At 38.5% G+C, this 19,848-nt stretch overlaps 1 protein-coding gene across 1 annotated transcript in view; it reads right to left on the bottom strand.

Annotated features, from left to right (window-relative positions):
- Positions 1–19,848, bottom strand: part of WDR64 (WD repeat domain 64) — a 120,109-nt gene that overhangs the window by 53,277 nt on the left and 46,984 nt on the right. Inside the window, exons 11-14 of the mRNA XM_070384485.1 lie at positions 8,069–8,195; positions 4,282–4,430; positions 2,078–2,201; positions 55–230 (exon numbers count right to left, since the gene is read on the bottom strand). Of these exons, the coding sequence (XP_070240586.1) occupies positions 55–230; positions 2,078–2,201; positions 4,282–4,430; positions 8,069–8,195 (576 nt within the window). The remainder of the gene's footprint in view (positions 1–54; positions 231–2,077; positions 2,202–4,281; positions 4,431–8,068; positions 8,196–19,848) is intronic.

Raw genomic sequence — 19,848 nt, 5'->3', positions numbered from 1 at the left:
CAGTTGATTTTCCCCAGAAGAGCACATAGAGTATGTGGAAATGGGATTGCAAACCTGGATCATTTTGATCTTTCCGTTGCGCTCCAAGGAGAGGAGCAAGTATTGGTGTTTCTCCTGAGCTTTCAGGAAAATCAGGCGGTGCAGCCAGTGCTCTTCCTCTTTCCAGTCTTTCCCTTCTGGTAACACCTTCAACTCTTGTCCACTGCCAAAGTCCCAGATTTTAACTGTTCCTGAACACACAGAGAAAAGATTCTATAAGCAAAAAACATTTCTAGGAGGAATGGCTTTTATCTCAGAGAAAATGAATCTAATTGAAAGCTTTCTGCAACAATTTATCCTAAGTTTATTCCCTATTGAGACTGACACATGAGTCTCCCTAGCATTGCTGTGTACAAAGTATATTTCTGTATACTTTCATTGTCACAGGCTGATAAAAAATGAACAGGACCAGGCAATGTCTTGAAATTTGTGAACATATTCTTTGAAATTCCCAGACTCTCCTGTGTGAGTTTTCTGTCTTCATTGGGTCTTTTCTGCTTTTATTATCCCAACGCTTTCCAGTTTGCTAAATATTCTCCAATATCTATCTATCTAAAATCATGCCACAGTGATTATTAACAGTAAAAGGTCACTCCAATAGTGTCATTTCCTAAGGTGCTAACATGTTTTAGAACTAGATCCTACTGGGTAATAAAAGGATTAAGAGAATTCCAGCAGGTAGAAAACAAAATGTTTGGAGTTGTTGGTTACATAAAAAGGAAATGCAAAAAGCATGTCGAGTTTCTTCTTACATTTGGAATCATACATTCTAATTAATTTTGTTCGTGTAGGAGATCCTCTGAAAGGGCCAGGTGAAATGATAGCATACTTATTGAATGCCTGTTTCTAGGTCATTACTCAGTGTAGAGAATTATCTTCTAACATGGATTTTTAGAGTGACCTCAGGTTGCATTTATTCATACGCCATCAACTCAGCATTCTGGATTTTATTTCATGTATATTGTTATCTGCTCACACTTTAAAAACTCTGACTTTTACTCAAGATACTCAATCCATCAACTGGCTTACAAACAAGAATTTATCTAGTAAACATATCCCTAAAAGAAATATGGGCTTCCCTGGTGGCTCAGCTGGTAAATAATCCGCCTGCAATGTGGGAGAGCTGGGTTTGATCCCTGGGTTGGGAAGATCCCCTGGAGAAGGGAATCACTATATATGTATAGTGTCATATATATATGACAGATGGTCATATTGTCTAGGTCACATTGTCTCTCTCATGGGAGTTCAGAATAAGGTAAGGTGAAAGGAGAGAAGACTGGTTCCAACAAGTTCTAAGAACTCTCCACAGCAGCAAAAGACACAGCCCAACTGGAGCATGACATTCTCTCAGGGGTGACATGACACATGCCCTTAAGCATCTTAGACTTATAAACAAGTCCAGTATAGGATCCTAAATGTGATACGGCAAAGTTGGATGGATGTTTTGTCTGGTCCCATATTTTCAGTAAAAATATTATGAAAAGCACTAAATAGAATGTCTGTGTCAGCTGATGGGGCTTCCCTGGTGGCTCAGTGGTAAAGAATCCTCTTGTTAATGCAGGAGACATAGATTCAATCACTAGGTAGGGAAGATCTACTGAAGAAGGACATGGCAACCCATTCCAGTATTCTTGCCTGGGAAATACCATGGACAGAGGAGCCTGGAGGGCTATAGTCCATGGTTGGGATCACAGAAGAGTTGGACATGACTGAGCAACTAAGGGACAGAATGAGTCAGTGCAACTCAGATAAATCTCAGTCAAAATGGACTGAGATGGTATATATGAAAGACTTTGCAAACTGATAAGCATCTATATAAGTAAGGTATTTATTATGATTAACACCAATATCAGGACATTAATGCCCATTAGAGAAGAGCCTAGCACTGTTCAGTCAGGCACAGCAGTCTCACTGGCATGCTTACATATTCCAGCTCGATTCACACTTCCCCTCTAACCCAAACAACTTGTGATGAGATCCTAGAACAAATTCTTGGGACACTAAAGCAGGGGGGCCATATTCTGGATATTAGTCTGACCATTATATGCTCCTGTGGCAAAAATAAATCCACTTTCATCGATAGCTGCAGCAGTCAGTTCAACATTGAAGCCATGAGGATCTAAAATCTGGTATATTTGGAGGCCAGTTTCGAGTTCCCATACCTACAAGAAAGAACAATAAAATACTTCATAAGACCTTCAGTTTTCATCAATTTTACAATATTCAAAATAACCTCAAAATTGGCACAGGGCATACCTAACACCTTTTCCAACATTCTGCCATGAATGTTGGTTTAATCAAAGAAAGGTCTAAAAGATGTAGTCTGATAGTCACTGTGCCACCCCAGAGTGTTTCTGTAATATATATAGGTGGGATGAGACAAGCCACAATTGTTCCAGTCAGCCCCTGTCTATCTAGGAAGCAGTCAGATGCTACTCTCGGCATGAAGCAAGCTTAGCAGCAGGCTAGAAATGTAACAGGAGGTCAGTGGACAAAGAAATAAAGTTGAATGTATTCTCTGTTGTCATTTATCCAAATTGTCTAGAGATCATGGGACAGAATCTACAATTAACAGTGTGAAATCTGAGACAACCCAAGGAAAGGGCTCACTGACCTTTCCAAGGAGTGTTCTGATTAGGGACATGGGCCAGTTCTTAACAGAGAGAACAGGAGAGGAAGGGCAGGGGAGGCTGAGACTTCAGAGAAGGTTGGGTGTAATCAGAAAGCCTAGAAACATGTCAAAGCTCATCACTATCTCTTTAGAAATGCAGTAGAAGCGTGAGACCTGCAGTCTCGGTCTGAATCTTTCTCTTTTCATGGATCTGCCAACTTCAGGTGTCTATTAGACTTCCAGTAAACAAACTGAACTGGCAGCACAGTTTGAACTCGAGGTATTTGGAAACAGGCAGCATAAACAAAGGGCCAGAGCTGGGAAGGGGCACGGCTCCTCCAGGGAACCGAAAGTCAGTTGTTGCAGCTAGAGTGAAAGAAGGAGAGAGGGAGGAGATGTGGCTGATGTAATCACGGATCTGGAGACCAGACAACAGGGCCATTGACTGAGCTGTGGCGGAGCCAAGATCTGAATGAAGTCAGGCTGGCCCTAAAGCCCATGCTCTTAACCTGTGTGCTCCCCTGGGTGTAGATGAGGTCCCAAAGGGAGAATGAGGACTAAGGACCACTACAGGAAGGGGTCTCAGGGGCCACCCATTTCCTGGCCTAAAGTATGATCTGTCTCCAACCAGTCAGGTATGAAAATTCACCTAGATGTCTTCTTTTCCCCTCCCTACCTTGCAAGGAAGACACTTTCCTTTTAAGAGGTCAGTATTTCATGAAGACAGCCAGGTTTTAGTTTCCCTCTACTTATTCTGTAGGCATTATTAGAAATAACTGATAATTACATGAACTTAGGAGATTTTGTCCTGAGAAAATCTCCAGCAGATGAGCACAGAAGGTCAAAGTTTGAGAGGGAATTTGAAGCGTCTCTGAGAAATGCTTTCTCCTGCTCCCTATGTCTCCTTTTGGAGAGCATGCATGAAATAAAAGGATAAACACTTCAGGCAAACACCTCCAGCCATCACTGCTAGGTGAAGTCAGTGGTCGTAAATACAAATACATTTAGGGTGGTCCAGAACTCTGGCCTCTGGAGAACACATTAATGACATGGCCTGAGGATTGCAGAGGAAAGGATGTTGGTATTCACCTCAGAAAACCCTGGGTTCGTATCCCAGCCACGATGCTTACTAGTTATATGAACTGAGGCAAGTTGCTTGATCTTTGAATCCTAATTTCCACTTCTTTAAATGGAACCTCACACAGAAAACTAGTGTGAGGATTAAACAAGATTGTGGATTTAAGACACTTGGCACATATCCCGCACCTATAGGGGTCAGAGTAAACATCTATACATTTCTTTCCCTTCTTCTTAACAGTCTCCTATAGCTCAGTTTAAAATTTTTTACACACACACTAGGCTTTTTTCCTTGACGTATTTCCCTTAAAATTCCTGTTTTAATCATAAGAACTAGCTTCATTTTTTAAATTGAACTTGTAGCCTAACAGCAAGCAGTCTGAGCTGCATTAAAAAGCTTACTTTTCATGTATTCATGAACGCTTAAAAATAGCTCTAACATAAGGTTCCATCATATATGCCATTACCTTTATTTAATCACTCAAAGACTCATCTATAAGAAGAGAAAATTCTATCTTTGCTTTTTTCTTCCTGAGGAGTCAATATGTACTCACCTTAATTATGGACTCAGAGCAGATGGTAAGTACTTGGTAAAAATATTTGTTGTAAAGCATGACATTGATTTCTCGTTCATGGGTGTGAGGGACCTGTTTTGTATCTTGTATCATCCTAGTTAAAGGATACATGTCCATAACACTAGATCCTTGAACAGAAATAAGAATCTCATAAATAACAAATATTAGAAGATTTGAACCACAAAGCATTTTATTCAACTAATTGTGTTTGGAACTAGCTGATCAGTGAGGTTATTAATGCCTAGGAGACCGAATGAGGTAAAAACACATTCATTTATTCAAAAACACCTTTGACAAATAAAACAAATATGATTTAGCCAGAGAAAAGCATTCATGTGGGGCTTCATTAATTTCCAAGTGTAGGGCACTTGGACTTTCTTGATATCTTCTTTTCAGTGACCACTATTTTCCTACTTTTTATAGTCTAGTTTTTTCCTTCTTTAGAGTGCCTGCTACATTATCTTGTGTACAGTAATAAAGATGGTGGCCACCTTTTTGCTGATGGAAAACTTCCACTTAGTGATTGGGATATGTTAGAAAGCTGTTTCAACCAACAAATAATAAAGCACTCCGTAAACATGGTCTTGTGCTTCCCTGGTGACTCAGTGGTCAAAAAAATCTACCTACACAATGAAGGAGATGAGGGTTTGATTCCTGTGTCAGTAAGATCCCCTGGAGAAGGAAAGGCAACCTGCTTCAGTACCCTTGCCTGGGAAATCCTATAGATGGAGAAGCCTGGCCAACTACAGTCCAGGGGGTCACAAAAGAGTCAACCCAGCAACTAAACAGCAACAACAAAACAAGCCAGTGCTTGCAACAATATTAAATAAGATTAATTTCCAAATTGCCATAGTGAATTAGGTGGAGAGCAGGTATTTCTTACTTGCATTTTTTAAATTTATGTGTTTATTTTAATTGGAGGACAATTACAGTATTGTGATGGTTTTTGCCATATATCAACATGAATCAGCCATAGATACACATGTGCCCCCCCAATCCTGAACACTTCCTCCCACCTCCCTCCCCATCCTATCCCTCTAGATTGTCACCCAGCACCTGCTTTGAGTGCCCTGCTTCATGCATTGACCTCACACTGGTTATCTATTTTACACATGGTAATGTATATGTTTCCATGCTATTCTCTCAAATCATCCCATCCTCTCCTCCCACCGAGTCCAAAAGTCTGTTCTTTACACCTGTGTCTTCTTTGCTGCCCTGTATGTAGGACTGTCAATACCATCTTTCTAGATTCCATATACAAGCATTAATATACAGTATTTGTCTTTCTCTTTCTGACTTACTTCACTCTGTGTAATAGGCTCTAGGTTCATCCACCTCATTAGAACTGACTCAAGTGCATTCCTTTTTACAGCTGAGTAATATTTCATTGTATACATGTGCCACAACTTCCTTATCCATTCATCATGGCATTTGGTTTGCTTTTATATTAATCCTATAAACTGCAAGTATGATTTAACTCTCAAAATCAATAATGTATTCTGTTTTAGTGTAATGTCTAGAAATATACATAAGGATCTCAAAGCATTCCACAGTTCAAACAGAAATGAAACTTCTTCCTAATTTATTGGTGTGGAGATTGAGTTACCAAAGGCTGGCCCTTCTTTTTCTCAAGTCTCTCCATAGAAATCTCAACTGCAGCAAAATTTTCAGCAAGAGTTACTGAACACTTTCCTAAAATGTTTGAATTCTAAGATAAAGTCTACTCATGTGTAAAGAGAATGGAGGAAGTATTTCTGATAGTATTTCTGGCTCTTCTGGTAGTATTTCTCAATTCAAATATCACAGGGTGGAAATCTGAGAGGGATGCGGTAACCAGATAATCAAACAACACATGGAGTGCCTTCATATTCTACTGACTGTAATGGATTTTATTTGAACTGACAACAAAGCTAGATATGCTTATGAACAAGCGGCAATCCGCTCCATGTTTGGCTAGATATACCATTTAGCAGTATAGAAACAAAGCAATACAGAGAAAGAAAGTAGATCCAGGAGTCAGAAACTTTGGGACTGAATCCCACCTGTGTATCTCAACTAACGTCCTTATACTAGTCAGCTGAAATAGTTAATATTTAGTCTTATCATTTATAAAATAAGATGAAAAATAATTCCTACTTCAGTGGTGGTTGTGCAAATGAAATAAAGTCCATGAAAGCACTTTGTGAAAGAACTAACCAAATGGTAGTTGTCTTATTAGAGTAACAAAAACAACAATGGTGACAGTAACAACAGCATATTCTATAACGTGGTGTTGCTGTCCCTGGGGTGTATAAGATTACTATGGCTGCTTCATTTGAACAAAAGCACAAATTAAAATCTGAGAGCTAAGCTTCAGATGCAATTCTGATGTCACATTGATGGTTGCAGTCAATGTATGTGATATTAGTGATTAAGCAATACACAGAGCTCTATATTGTTGTAAGCAGAGTATTATCCGAATTACATAAACTTAGGAAGAAATTTTGATCTTAGGGTTCTCTTTTGTGTTTTTGCTTTTGCCTTGATATTTGAAGCTTTAGTTACTCTGATGATAAATGGGATGGAAATGCTGAGCTTAGTAAATTAAACATGCAAGTTGGGGCACTAAGAGAAAACTTGATTGTAGCCATTTTTATGTTATTCTTAGAGGACATAGTATAGAGGAGGGGTGCTTACAACGAGAGTTAATTTCTGTTTTAGAAGGTAGAAGATTATCCATCAAACATGAAGTTCTAGTTCACTTCTAATCCAGAAAACACCTAAAAGTTAAAAATAACTCATATTCTCCACCAGGAGAGATAGCATCAATCATTTCTCTGCCCTATTAATCCCACAGGAACTCAGATAAGGTGGTCAATAGGAAATGCATTCTGGGTTGGTGTTACAGAAGGAGGAACTATTGTTAATACTATTCATGTCTTTGAAAGCTTCTTCTGAGGATATGCATGTGAGCAATGTTCAACCCAAATGTCTAACAGAGTCTTTTGTTTCTTTAGTAAGCATGTTTATCAGGGGCAGCAGGAAAAGGAGAAAAAAAATCTGTGAGCATCAGTGCTGGTGGCTCTGTCATTCAGAACCCTATCCTCTCTCTTCACTGTCCTTTGTCTAGAAGCAACGGCAGATGGGAAGGTCAACACCCTATCCACTGAGTAACTGTCTCAGTACCAGAGTACATGGGGCCAAACTGCCTCCCTGAAGAAAAGGGGCACTGAGAGTATGCTGGTGCAGCCGTGCTAAGATGGGTCATATTCCTGCTCCAACACTCAATGCAGAGCTGGATTTGCCCTGTGTGTAGCAGCAGCCTTAACCCCACCACCTTGCATCCTAGGTTCAAGACCTCATCCACCAAGCTATAGAAAAATAGAAAGCCATAGAAAAATAGAATTGAATTCAGTTATCTATTGTGAGGAATCACAGTTTATACGTTTCCCATCTAGTTTTGTTTTTCTTCCGGTCAGTGATCAAGTGCTAGTTAAAAAACAGATTTGAAAAAATTAAGATTTTATTTCTCATTAACTGGGTGCAGGGGTGCTAAGTCGCTTCAGTTGTGTCCAATTCTTTGTGACCCTATGAACCATAGTCCGGCAGTTTCCTCTGTCCATGGTATTCTCTAGGCAAGAATATACTGGATTGGGTTGACATGCCCTCCTCCAGGGGATATTCCCAACCCAGGGATAGAACCCATGTCTTTTATGTCTCCTGCATTGGAGGGTGGGTTCTTTACCACAAGTGCCACCTGGGAAGCCCATTAATTGAGTGCACTTACCTGTAATAAGCACGCGATGATTGGAATCAAATATCATAGAGTAAATCTGCATGTCTCCTGGTCCTCCCTGGCTATCGTGGAAGACTTGTAATAGTGAAAGAGTCTGTATATCCCATACTCTGAAAACCTGGAGGTATAAAGAACAGGGGTCACCATTTTTCTACTTTACTTTCCCTACTCAAAGCTATTGAGGTGAACCATCTTCAGAATCTGCGATATGCTCTTAAAAACTTGCAGGAAAGTATGATTTGTATGATGAGCACTCATTTGCTAAACTTTAATTTGGTTCTTGATTCAATTGTTATTCATTAATGTCAGAAGAAAATAAAAGCAGTGACTAAAAGTTTGCCAATAGGAACTAGACTTTTTCTGTCCTCAAAAAAGATAGGGGAAAGACATAGAATTTATTATCCTTTAAGAATCTGGACAAAGAATAAAGGGCTGGTTATGACTAACAGTTTATCTGAAGCCATATTTCTCTTTACACTATAGATTAGAAAATAGAGACACAGCATAGTTCAGGTGGAGGGTTTCAAACTGCTCTTTCATGACTTAAGATGAGAACGTCTTACTAAATGAGGTTTCTAAGAACCTTCCCTGTTCCTATCCAGGAATGAAGAATTACAGAAAGCAGTTCTTAGGGATGGTATAGATATAGGAGGGACTTCCCAGGTGACACTAGTGGTAAAAAAAAAAAAAAAACACACCACATCTGCTAATGCAAGAGACCTAAGAGATGCAGGTTCAATCCCTGGATCCGGACAATGCCCTGGAGGAGAAAGACTATAGGTAAATACATTATTAGTGCTCTGCTTTGAGGAAGGAAAGAGACCTAGGTTAGTTACTCAGATAGAACTTGGGATAATATAATAGAAAGAACAATAAAGTACAAATTCAGCAAAACTGGGTCAAGTTTGCTTTGTCACTTGAAACAGCTAGTCTTAGTATTCTTCATTATTCTTTTTTTCCTTTTTCAGAAAGTTACATTGTGATTAAACTTCAGGGAAGAAAAGTGATTTGATTAAGGATTACAAGTCCTAGCATGCATCAGCATGAAATAATATTTTTATGTCATAATAGTCATTATTATATACATTACCTATTGCTATATTATATAGTACTTCCTAAATTGGAATATTTGTTGAATAAATGAGTGTTATAGAACTACATATAAAGATTTGATAAGTAGTTTTGTTAACAGAGGTATTAACTTCTTACTTAAGACAGAGTTCAAAACTTCATTATTGTGAAGGCAGGTTGGTACTTATATGCAGGAACATAAAAATGTCAAAATCACGTGATCAGAAGCTTGGGTCACATGTATACCCTCTACAAGCCACTATTACTCAGAACCTGTGCAATTGTTACAAAGGAAGTCGTTACTTCCTTTGTGCTAGTAAAAATGTAAGTTTGGGACGTAGCTACAATACTGAAACTTATCACTGTTTGCATGACAGAGTGGAGGAGTCCATTAGGACAATTTATGGAGTTAGGTTCAGAGCCTATTTATGAATTAGGTTCAGAGAGACAAGTAGGGGAAGTAGAATCAAGGGGTGTCAAAGAAGTTTATTTCTGTTTTGTTTCCAGTTCTATTGTTTTGTTTGAGATGCTTCATGGTTGGCGGTCTTTTCACTGTTCATGTATGTGCTCTGAACTGTGGTTGGAGGAAAGAACAAAGTGAAAGTGAAAGTTGCTGTTGTGTCTGACGCTTTGCTACCCCAAGGACATCTCCATGGAATTCTCCAGTCCAGAATACTGGAGTGGGTAGCCATTCCCTTCTCTAGGGGATCTTCCCAACCCAAGGATCAAACCCAGGTCTCCCAAATGCAGGTGGATTCTTTACCAACTGAGCCACAAGGGAAGCCCATGGAAAGAACAAAGGATGAAGCAAAAGAGGCTTTGGGTTTCAGTTCTAGTCCATCATTTAAATTTCTTAAGCCTCCGTTTTCTTGTTTCTAGAATGGACATAATAACACCAGCACTCTCCACCTCAGTGAATCGATGTGAATATCTTTTGAAACCTGTGATGTTTTCTGCACAGTGAGTCTATTTTCTACTTCTTTTGTGTGTTTTTAGGGAAGTGGTGACTGTTGGCAGAAGGCACAAAGACCTTCCTCATTATGTTGCATCTCTCCTCTAGGTTCTTCTGCTGCCCTCTCCCCTTAGGTTGTTCTAGTTACTGTGATACCAAACTGCTTCCAGTTCCAAAAACCTCTTTTTCTCTGTTGTCTCAGCACATTCACACATACTCTTGCTACCATCTACTGTTTCCTCTCCTCACTCTTATCTATCTAGCTAACTGCTGCTCTTTCTTTAAATCTGTCATAAAGATTATTAGCATTAGAGTTCACAATGCTACATCGCAGCCTGGGTAGGAGGGGAATTTATGGGAGAACGGATACATGCATATGTATGGCTGAGTCCCTTTGTTGTCCACCTGAAATTATCACAACATTGTTTACAGGCTACACTCCAATATAAAATAAAAAGTATTTTTTTAGAAAAGAGTTAGAGTTCAGGTCACAATAGTGTAATGAATTTGCAGTATGGTACCTCGATGCACCATTTCTTCTCCAAACACAGACAGATAGTAAAGTTAAAAAGAGAAAGCAGAAAGAAACAAAGCAAGATATGTAATCTCTGTAGATCCAACAAAGCTAGGGGAGGTGATGAAATTCCAGCTGAGCTATTTCAAGTCAAAAATGATGCTGTTAAAGTGCTGCACTCAATATGCCAGCAAATTTGGAAAACTCAGCAGTGGACTCACAGGACTAGAAAAGGTCAGTTTTCATTCCAATCTCAAAGAAAGGCAATGCCAAAGAATGTTCTAACTACCACACAATTGCACTCATCTCACATGCTAGCAAAGTAACGCTCAAAACTCTTCACGCGAGGCTTCAACAGTGCATGAACTGAGAACTTCCAGATGTTCAAGCTAGATTTAGAAAAGGCAGAGGAACCAGAGATCAAATTGTCAACATCCGTTGGATCATCAAAAAGGCAAGAGGATTCCAGAAAAACATTAATTCTGCTTTAATGACTATGCCAAAGCCTTTGGCTGTGTGGATCACAACAAACTATGGAAAATTCTTCCAAAGATGAGAATACCAGACCACCTGACTTAAAATTGGGAAAGGAGTAGTCAAGGGTGTATATTGTCACTCTGTTTACTTAACTTCTATGCAGAGTACATCATGCAAAATGCCAGGTTAGATGAAGCACAAGCTGGAATCAAGATTGCTGAGAGAAATATCACTAACCTCAAATATGCAGATGACACCACCCTTATGCCAGAAAGCGAAGAGGAACTGAAGAGCCTCTTGTTGAAAGTGAGAGAGGAGAGTGAAAAAAAACTGGCTTAAAATTCAACATTCAAAAAACGAAGATCATGGCATCCGGTCCCATCATTTCATGGCAAATAGATGGGGAAACAATGGAAACAGTGAGAGACTTTATTTTCTTTGGCTCCGAAATCACTGCAGATGGTGACTGCAGCCATGAAATTAAAAGACGCTTGCTCCTTGGAAGAAAAGTTATAACCAATCTAGGCAGCATATTTAAAAGCAGAGACATTACTTTGCCGACAAAGGCCTATTTAGTGAAAGTTATGGTTTTGCCAGTAGTCATGAATGGATGTGAGAGTTAAACCATAAAGAAAGCTGAGTGCCGAAGAATTGATGCTTTTGAACTGTAGTGTTGGAGAAGACTCTTGAGAGTCCCTTACACTGCAAGGAGTTCAAACCAGTCAATCATAAGGGAAATCAGTCCTGAATATTCATTGGAAGGACTGACTTTGAAGCTGAAACTCAGATCCTTTGGCCACCTGATATGAAGAACTAACTCATTGGAAAAGACCCTGATGCTGGGAAAGATTGAAAACAGGAAGAGAAGGGTATGACAGAGGATGAGATGGTTGGATGGCATTATGGACTCGATGGACATGAGTTTGAGCAAGCTACAGGAGTTGTGATGGATAGGGAAGCCTGGCATACTGCAGTCCATGGGGTCACAAAGAGTTGGACATGACTGAGCGATTGAACTGAACTGAACTGAACTGGATAGATCCAACTAAGAGAGGCATACAAAACAGTGAATGGGCTCCAACCAGAGCCCGGGCACTGTCTGGGGCAGAGTGGCAGCAGGGGAGCAGCTCTAGCAGGGCAGACAGGACCACAGGCACTCTCACCACTCTATGGCAGTGCCCAGAGCAGGTCTCCTGGTTCAGGAAAAGGAGACTGAGAAGGAACTAAACCAAAGCAACCTCTGGTTCAGGGACTAGATCTATTTCTAAACTGAGGCGTATATGCCTATGTGAGGAGATATGGAGTAGCAAGCATATAGATACACACATATGCACACACACATATACAGACATCATGCTCCTAAATATTAAAAAGAAACCTATTTTTAGAAAAGTTTAGAGGACATCTTTATGAACTTGAGTTTAAAAATTTATTTTTAAGTCATTATTTTATCTTATTTTTCCATCGTTTTTAAAAGTGAATAAGCTAAGCAAATATATATTTTAGATTCTTTTCCCATGTAGACCATTACAGAGCATTGAGTACAGTTCTCTCTGCTATACAGTAGGTGCTTATTAGTTATCTGCTTTATTTATAATAGCATATTTATGTCAGTCCCAATCTCCCAATTTACTTCTCCTTCTTTCTCCACTGGTGACCCATAGATTTGTTTTCTACATCTGTGACTCTATTCTGTTTTATAAATAAGTTCACCGATACCATTTTTAAAAGACTCCACATATAAGCAATATCATATAATATTCGTTTTCTGTGTTTGACTTACTTCACTTAGTATGACGATCTCTAGGTGTATCCATATTGCTGCAGGTGGCATTATTTTGTTCTTTTTATGGTTGAGCAATATTCTATTTTATATATATGTACCACATCTTCTTTCTGCACTCTTTTGTCAATGGACATTTAGGTTGCCACCATGTCTTGGCTATTGTAAATAGTGCTGCGACGAACACTGGGGTGCATATATCTTTTCAAAATAGTTTTTGTCCTTGCTGGATATATGCACAGGATTGCTGGATCATATAGTAACTCTATTTCTAATTTTTCAAGAAACCTCCCTACTTTTTTTTAGACTGGCTGCACCAATTTACATTTTCACCAGCAGTTAAGGTTCCTTTTTCCACACACCCTTTCCAGTGTTTATTGTTCTAGATATGTTGATGGTGGCCATTCTAATTGGTATAAGGTGATATCTCATTAAGATTTGATCTGCATTTCCCTAATAATTAGTGATGTTGAGCATCTTTTCACATGCTTGTTGGCCATCTGTATGTTTTCTTTGCAGAAATGTCTATTTAGATCTTCCTCTCATTTTTTAATTGTTTTTTCATACTGAACTGCATGAACTATTTGTATATTTTGGTGGTTAATCCCTTGCCAGTCACTATGTTTGCAAATATTTTCTCTCATTATGTGGGTTGTCTTTTCATTTAAAATTATTTTTAATTGGAGGATAATTGCTTTACAATGTTGTGTTGGTTTCTGCCATACAACATGAATCAGCCATAAATATACATATGTCCCCTCCCTCCTGAACCAGATCACTTACTCTTTCCTCTGCATCATTCAATTTACTACTTATGGCTTTTTAGCTCAGCTTTCATCTTGGCAAATGATTTTTTTCTAATTTTAATTGGCTCTTCATTATAATTTCTTTTTTTTTAATATTGATAGGCATTTCTATCAATAGCCTTTCTTAATTTCTTCAGTATTTTTATTATCTTGGGCTCTAGTAGGCTAGACAGGTCTGTTTCATTGTTTGTTCTTTCACTGGAATTCTCTTGATCTTTTAACTGAGAGAGGTTCCTGTGCTTCTTCATTTTACTTATATTTCTCTATGAGTTTTAACAGTTACCACTGTCATTTTGAAGGGCTGCTTTCATGTGAGACCATCCCTGTGTAGCCCGCATGAGTCTAACATTTTTGGCACAAGGGCCCTTTTTAAGTCTGGATGCCTGACACGTCTTTCCTCAGTGTGCCGCTCTTCTTTTCACTTGAACAGTTAGAGGACGATGTGGGGTTATTAATTGTCTATTTTCAATTGTTGTATCTCAGGGAATAGGGAGGCTGAAGAGGGGAGATATGGGGGAACAGCCAGTTGGTGGAGTAGTCAGAACACAAACAGTAACTATCGATTATATGGGCATGGTGTTTGGTGCCCTGAAAAAATTACAATAGTAACGTCAAAGGTCACTGATCACCATAACTAATACAGTGTTAATTGTGGAAACATTTGGAATACTACTAGAATTCCTAAAATTTGACACAGAGACACAAAGTGAGCAAATGCCATTGGAAGAATGGTGGAGATAGACTTGCTCAACTCAGGGTTGTGGCCAACCTTTACTTTGTAAAAACCTCAGCATCCTCCAAATGTAATAAAACAAAGCACAGTAAAACAAGGTCTGCCTGTATTCTATTATCCTCCTCAACTTTCTCAAATGGCTCACCCAAGGTCATAAATTAGAGCCAGAACTTAAATTTAGTTTTACCTGATTTCAGAGGCCATGTGCTAAGCCATGTGCCTGGAATTGAGATAGGGCAGGAAAAAAATCTTCACTTAGGACAATATCTTAGACATAGTCATGGATAAGATGAAGTCCAGCTGAGCAGCAGGCCAGATGGGCAAACCTCTGACTTGCTATGAGTTATCCACTTGGCACTCGGTTTCAGGACATTGCTTCTTGCTCTAAGCCATACCCACAGCCTAGTTAAGCTTTACCTTTCCTGGGGTCCTTTCATATCACTTTCCAAAGCGAAGATTTAAGAAAATAACAATGTTTAAACACTCATTTTCATCATAAAAGCATGTTTCCTTCTCAGAAAAATAACCACTGGTAACTATAGAGTTGTGCTTGGGAAGATCGCGTGCGTGCTAAGTTGCTTCGGTCATGTCCGACTCTTTGTGACCCCATTGACTACAGCCCGCCAGGTTTCTCTGCCCATGGGATTCTCCAAGCAAGAATACTGGAGTGGGTTTCGATGCCCTCCTCCAGGGAATCTTCCCAACCCAGGGATGGAACCTGTGTCTCTCATGTCTCCTGCATTGGAAGGCGGGTTCTTTACCACTAGTGCCACCTGTCAACCATTATTCTTGTTTTTGTTAATAAAATAAAAACAACTGAAATTTATATTTCTATTTTTTCAATGTTTGTCAGTTCTTCAGGAGCAATAAATGTGGCATAGCTATTAAATACTTGAGCTCTGTAACTAGAAAAAAAATTTTACCAGTGCAGGAGAAAATAATATCCTGGTGGAAAGTCTGCAAATCTCAGAGGAAGGATGAAAATCTACTTTAAGAGCTTAGATAAAGGCACAGGGTAGGCACATGACTACCCGTGGTGATTTATTAAAACTTGATGTGATTAAAGCTAATTTATATGAAGTAATATGAAGGAATGTTAAATGTGTAAAACCTGGCTATGATTTTTGCTGACAAGGAGGAGAAAGCGGGGAGGGGAAGGAGATGGAGAAGGAGAAGAGGAAGCTAGCTTAAGCAAAAATATGTATGTGCCTGGATTGTCGTTCTTTGTGCCTAAATTGCTCCTTTCCAAGATCTTCATGGGGCTGGCTGCTCTGGTCATGGCAGGTTTCAACATTTATGTCACCTCTTCAGAGGTGATACTCAATCATATCACATTGTTGTATTTTCTATTCATTGGAATAGTTATCATTCTGTTTTCTTACATGATTGTTACTTTGCTTGTCTCCCTCTTCCCCTAGAATGTACACTTCCTGTGGAGAGGGCCCTGACTGCCTGGTTCAGTTTTCTGTCTCCAGAACCCAGAACAATACCTGAAACAGAGAGGACACTCAAGAAAGAAAGCTTGCTGAATAACTAAATGAATGATCTCTCTGTAACAGTCTTGTGAGCTAAGCACCACTACAGTTTACAGACAAAAAAATTGAGGGGAAAGATATTAAGTATTTTGCCCAAGTAGAGCTGCTAGGGTGCTTGAAAGAGCAGCACCGAAAACACTCACTATGTCTAAAGGAAACTAGAAAGCTTATCTCTGCTGTCTCTTCACCTCTGGACATGAATGGCCTGAACTTCTTTTGTTTGTTTTAATTTATTTATTAATTGAAGGATAATTGCTTTACAGAATTTTGTTTTCTGTCAAACCTCAACATGACTCAGCCATAGGTATACATATATCCCCTCCCTCTTCAACCTCCCTCCCATCTCTCTCCCCATCCCACCCCTCTACGTTGATACAGAGCCCCTGTCTGAGTTTCCTGAGACATATAGAAAATTCCCATTGGCTATTTATTTTACATATGGTAATGTAAGTTTCCATGTTACTCTCTCCATACATCTCACCCTCTCCTCCCCTCTCCCCATGACCATAAATCTATTCTCTATGTTTGTTTCTCCATTGCTGCCCTGCAAATAAAGTCTTCAGTACCATCTTTCTAGATTCCATATATATGCGTTAGTATACAATATTTATCTTTCTCTTTCCAACTTACTTCACTCTGAATATAGGCTCTAGGTTCATCCACCTCATTAGAACTGACTCAAATGTGTTCCTTTTTATGGCTGAGTAATATTCCATTGTGTATATGTACCACAACTTCTTTATCCATTCATCTGTCGATGAACATCTAGGTTGCTTCCATGTTCTGGCTACTGTAAATAGTGCTGCAAGGAACAATGGGATACATGTGTATTTTTTAATTTTGGTTTCCTCAGGGTATATGCCTAGGAGTGGGATTGCTGGGTCATATGGTGGTTTTATTCCTAGTTTTTTAAGGAATCTCCATCATAATGTTTTAGTTTTTATGTCTCAACAATCTTACTGTCTTTCTAGTACCATTTTAAAAATTAAAAATAATTTCCTTTGTTGTGCAGAAGCTTTTAAGTTTAATTAGGTCCCATTTGTTTATTTTTTTCTTTTATTTCTAATATTCTGGGAGGTGGGTCATAGAGGATCCTGCTGTGATTTATGTCGGAGGGTGTTTTGCCTATGTTCTCCTCTAGAAGTTTTATAGTTTCAGGTCTTACGTTTATATCTTTAATCCATTTTGAGTTTATTTTTGTGTATGGTGTTCTAGTTTCATTCTTTTACAAATGGTTGACCAGTTTTCCCAGCACCACTTGTTAAAGAGATTGTCTTAATCCATTTTATATTCTTGCCCCCTTAGTCAAAGATAAGGTGTCCATAAGTGTGTGGATTTATCTCTGGGCTGTCTATTTTGTTCCATTGATCTATATTTCTGTCTTTGTGCCAGTACCATACTGTCTTGATGACTGTGGCTTTGTAGTAGAGCCTGAAGTCAGGCAGGTTGATTCCTCCAGTTCCATTCTTCTTTCTCAAGATTGCTTTGGCTATTCGAGGTTTTTTGTATTTCCATACAAATTGTGAAATTATTTGTTCTAGCTCTGTGAAAACTACTGTTGGTAGCTTGATAGGGATTGCATTGAATCTATAGATTGCTTTGGGTAGTATACTCATTTTCACTATATTGATTCTTCCAATCCATGAACATGGTATATTTCTCCATCTAGTAGTATCCTCTTTGATTTCTTTCACCAGGGTTTTATAGTTTTCTATATATAGGTCTTTAGTTTCTTTAGGTAGATATATTCCTAAGTATTTTATTCTTTCCGTTGCAATGGTGAATGGAATTGTTTCCTTAATTTCTTTCTATTTTCTCATTATTAGTGTATAGGAATGCAAGGGATTTCTGTGTGTTGATTTTATATCCTGAAACTTTACTATATTCATTGATTAGCTCTAGTAATTTTCTGGTGGAGTCTTTAGGGTTTTCTATGTAGAGGATCATGTCATCTGCAAACAGTGAGAGTTTTACTTCTTCTTTTCCAATTTGGATTCCTTTTATTTCTTTTTCTGCTCTGATTGCTGTGGCCAAAACTTCCAAAACTATGTTGAATAGTAATGGTGAAAGTGGGCACCCTTGTCTTGTTCCTGACTTTAGAGGAAATGCTTTCAATTTTTCACCATTGAGGATAATGTTTGCTGTGGGTTTGTCATATATAGCTTTTATTATGTTGAGGTATGTTCCTTCTATTCCTGCTTTCTGGAGAGTTTTTATCATAAATGGTGTTGAATTTTGTCAAAGGCTTTCTCTGCATCTATTGAGATAATCATATGGATAAGCAAGGTGAAAAGACAGCCTTCAGAATGGGAGAAAATAATAGCAAATGAAGCAACTGACAAACAACTAATCTCAAAAATATACAAGCAACTCCTGCAGCTCAATTCCAGAAAAATAAATGACCCAATCAAAAAATGGGCCAAAGAACTAAATAGACATTTCTCCAAAGAAGACATATAGATGGCTAACAAACACATGAAAAGATGCTCAACATCACTCATTATCAGAGAAGTGCAAATCAAAACCACAATGAGGTACCATTTCATGCCAGTCAGAATGGCTGCAATCTGAAAGTCTACAAGCAATAAATGCTGGAGAGGGTGTGGAGAAAAGGGAACCCTCTTACACTGTTGGTGGGAATGCAAACTAGTACAGCCACTATGGAGAACAGTGTGGAGATTCCTTAAAAAACTGGAAATAGAACTGCCTTATGACCCAGCAATCCCACTGCTGGGCATATACACCGAGGAGACCAGAATTGAAAGAGACACATGTACCCCAATGTTCATCGTGGCAGTGTTTATAATAGCCAGGACATGGAAGCAATCTAGATGTCCATCAGCAGATGAATGGATAGGAAAGCTGTGGTACATATACACAATGGAGTATTACTCAGCCATTAAAAACAATACATTTGAATCAGTTCTAATGAGGTGAATGAAACTGGAGCCAATTATACAGAGTGAAGTAAGCCAGAAAGAAAAACACCAATACAGTATACTAATGCATATATATGGAATTTAGAAAGATGGTAACGATAACCCTGTATACGAGACAGCAACAGAGACACAGATGTATAGAACAGTCTTTTGGACTCTGTGGGAGAGGGAGAGGGTGGGATGATTTGGGAGAATGGCATTGAAACATGTATAATATCATGTATGAAACGAATCGCCAGTCCAGGTTTGATGCATGATACTGGATGCTTGGGGCTGGTGCACTGGGACGCCCCAGAGGGATGGTACAGGGACAGAGGAGGGAGGGGGGTTCAGGATGGGGAACACGGGTATACCTGTGGTGGATTCATGTTGATGTATGACAAAACCAATACCATATTGTAAAGTAATTAACCTCCAATTAAAATAAACAAATTTATATTTTAAAATGCACAAGGAAAAGAAAAAATAAAAATTAAAATTAAAAATAGTTTTATTATAAAAGCAATGTATATTTTTTGTTAGAAAGATATAAATACAAGAAAAAAAAACACAAAAAGGGAAAAAAAATTAAATCCATCCACAGCCTTGCTACCCACATAATCACTATCATCCCTGATAATATATGATAGACACATATATTAAAAATGGGTTAATATCTTACATGCTATTTTATTATATTTTGCATAATATATTGTGTATACATTCTCATATCAATATTCATCCATATGATGTTGAAAGTCTATGTGACAATTTCTATGATATAAAAAGAGATATCATAAATTGCTGATTTAAGGGGAGGAGGAATTAGAGAAAAGTGGTCAAATGATACAAACTTCCAGTTAGAAGATATATAAGTACTAGGGGTGTAATGTATAACATGATAACTATAGCTAACACTGATGTATGACATATATGAAAGTTGCTAAGAGAATAAATCCTAAGTATTTTCATTACAAAGTTT

Source organism: Bos mutus, chromosome 16, assembly GCF_027580195.1.
Source record: "Bos mutus isolate GX-2022 chromosome 16, NWIPB_WYAK_1.1, whole genome shotgun sequence".
In the NCBI taxonomy this organism is placed as follows: domain Eukaryota; kingdom Metazoa; phylum Chordata; class Mammalia; order Artiodactyla; family Bovidae; genus Bos; species Bos mutus.
This window is presented reverse-complemented; position numbering and strand designations above follow the sequence as displayed.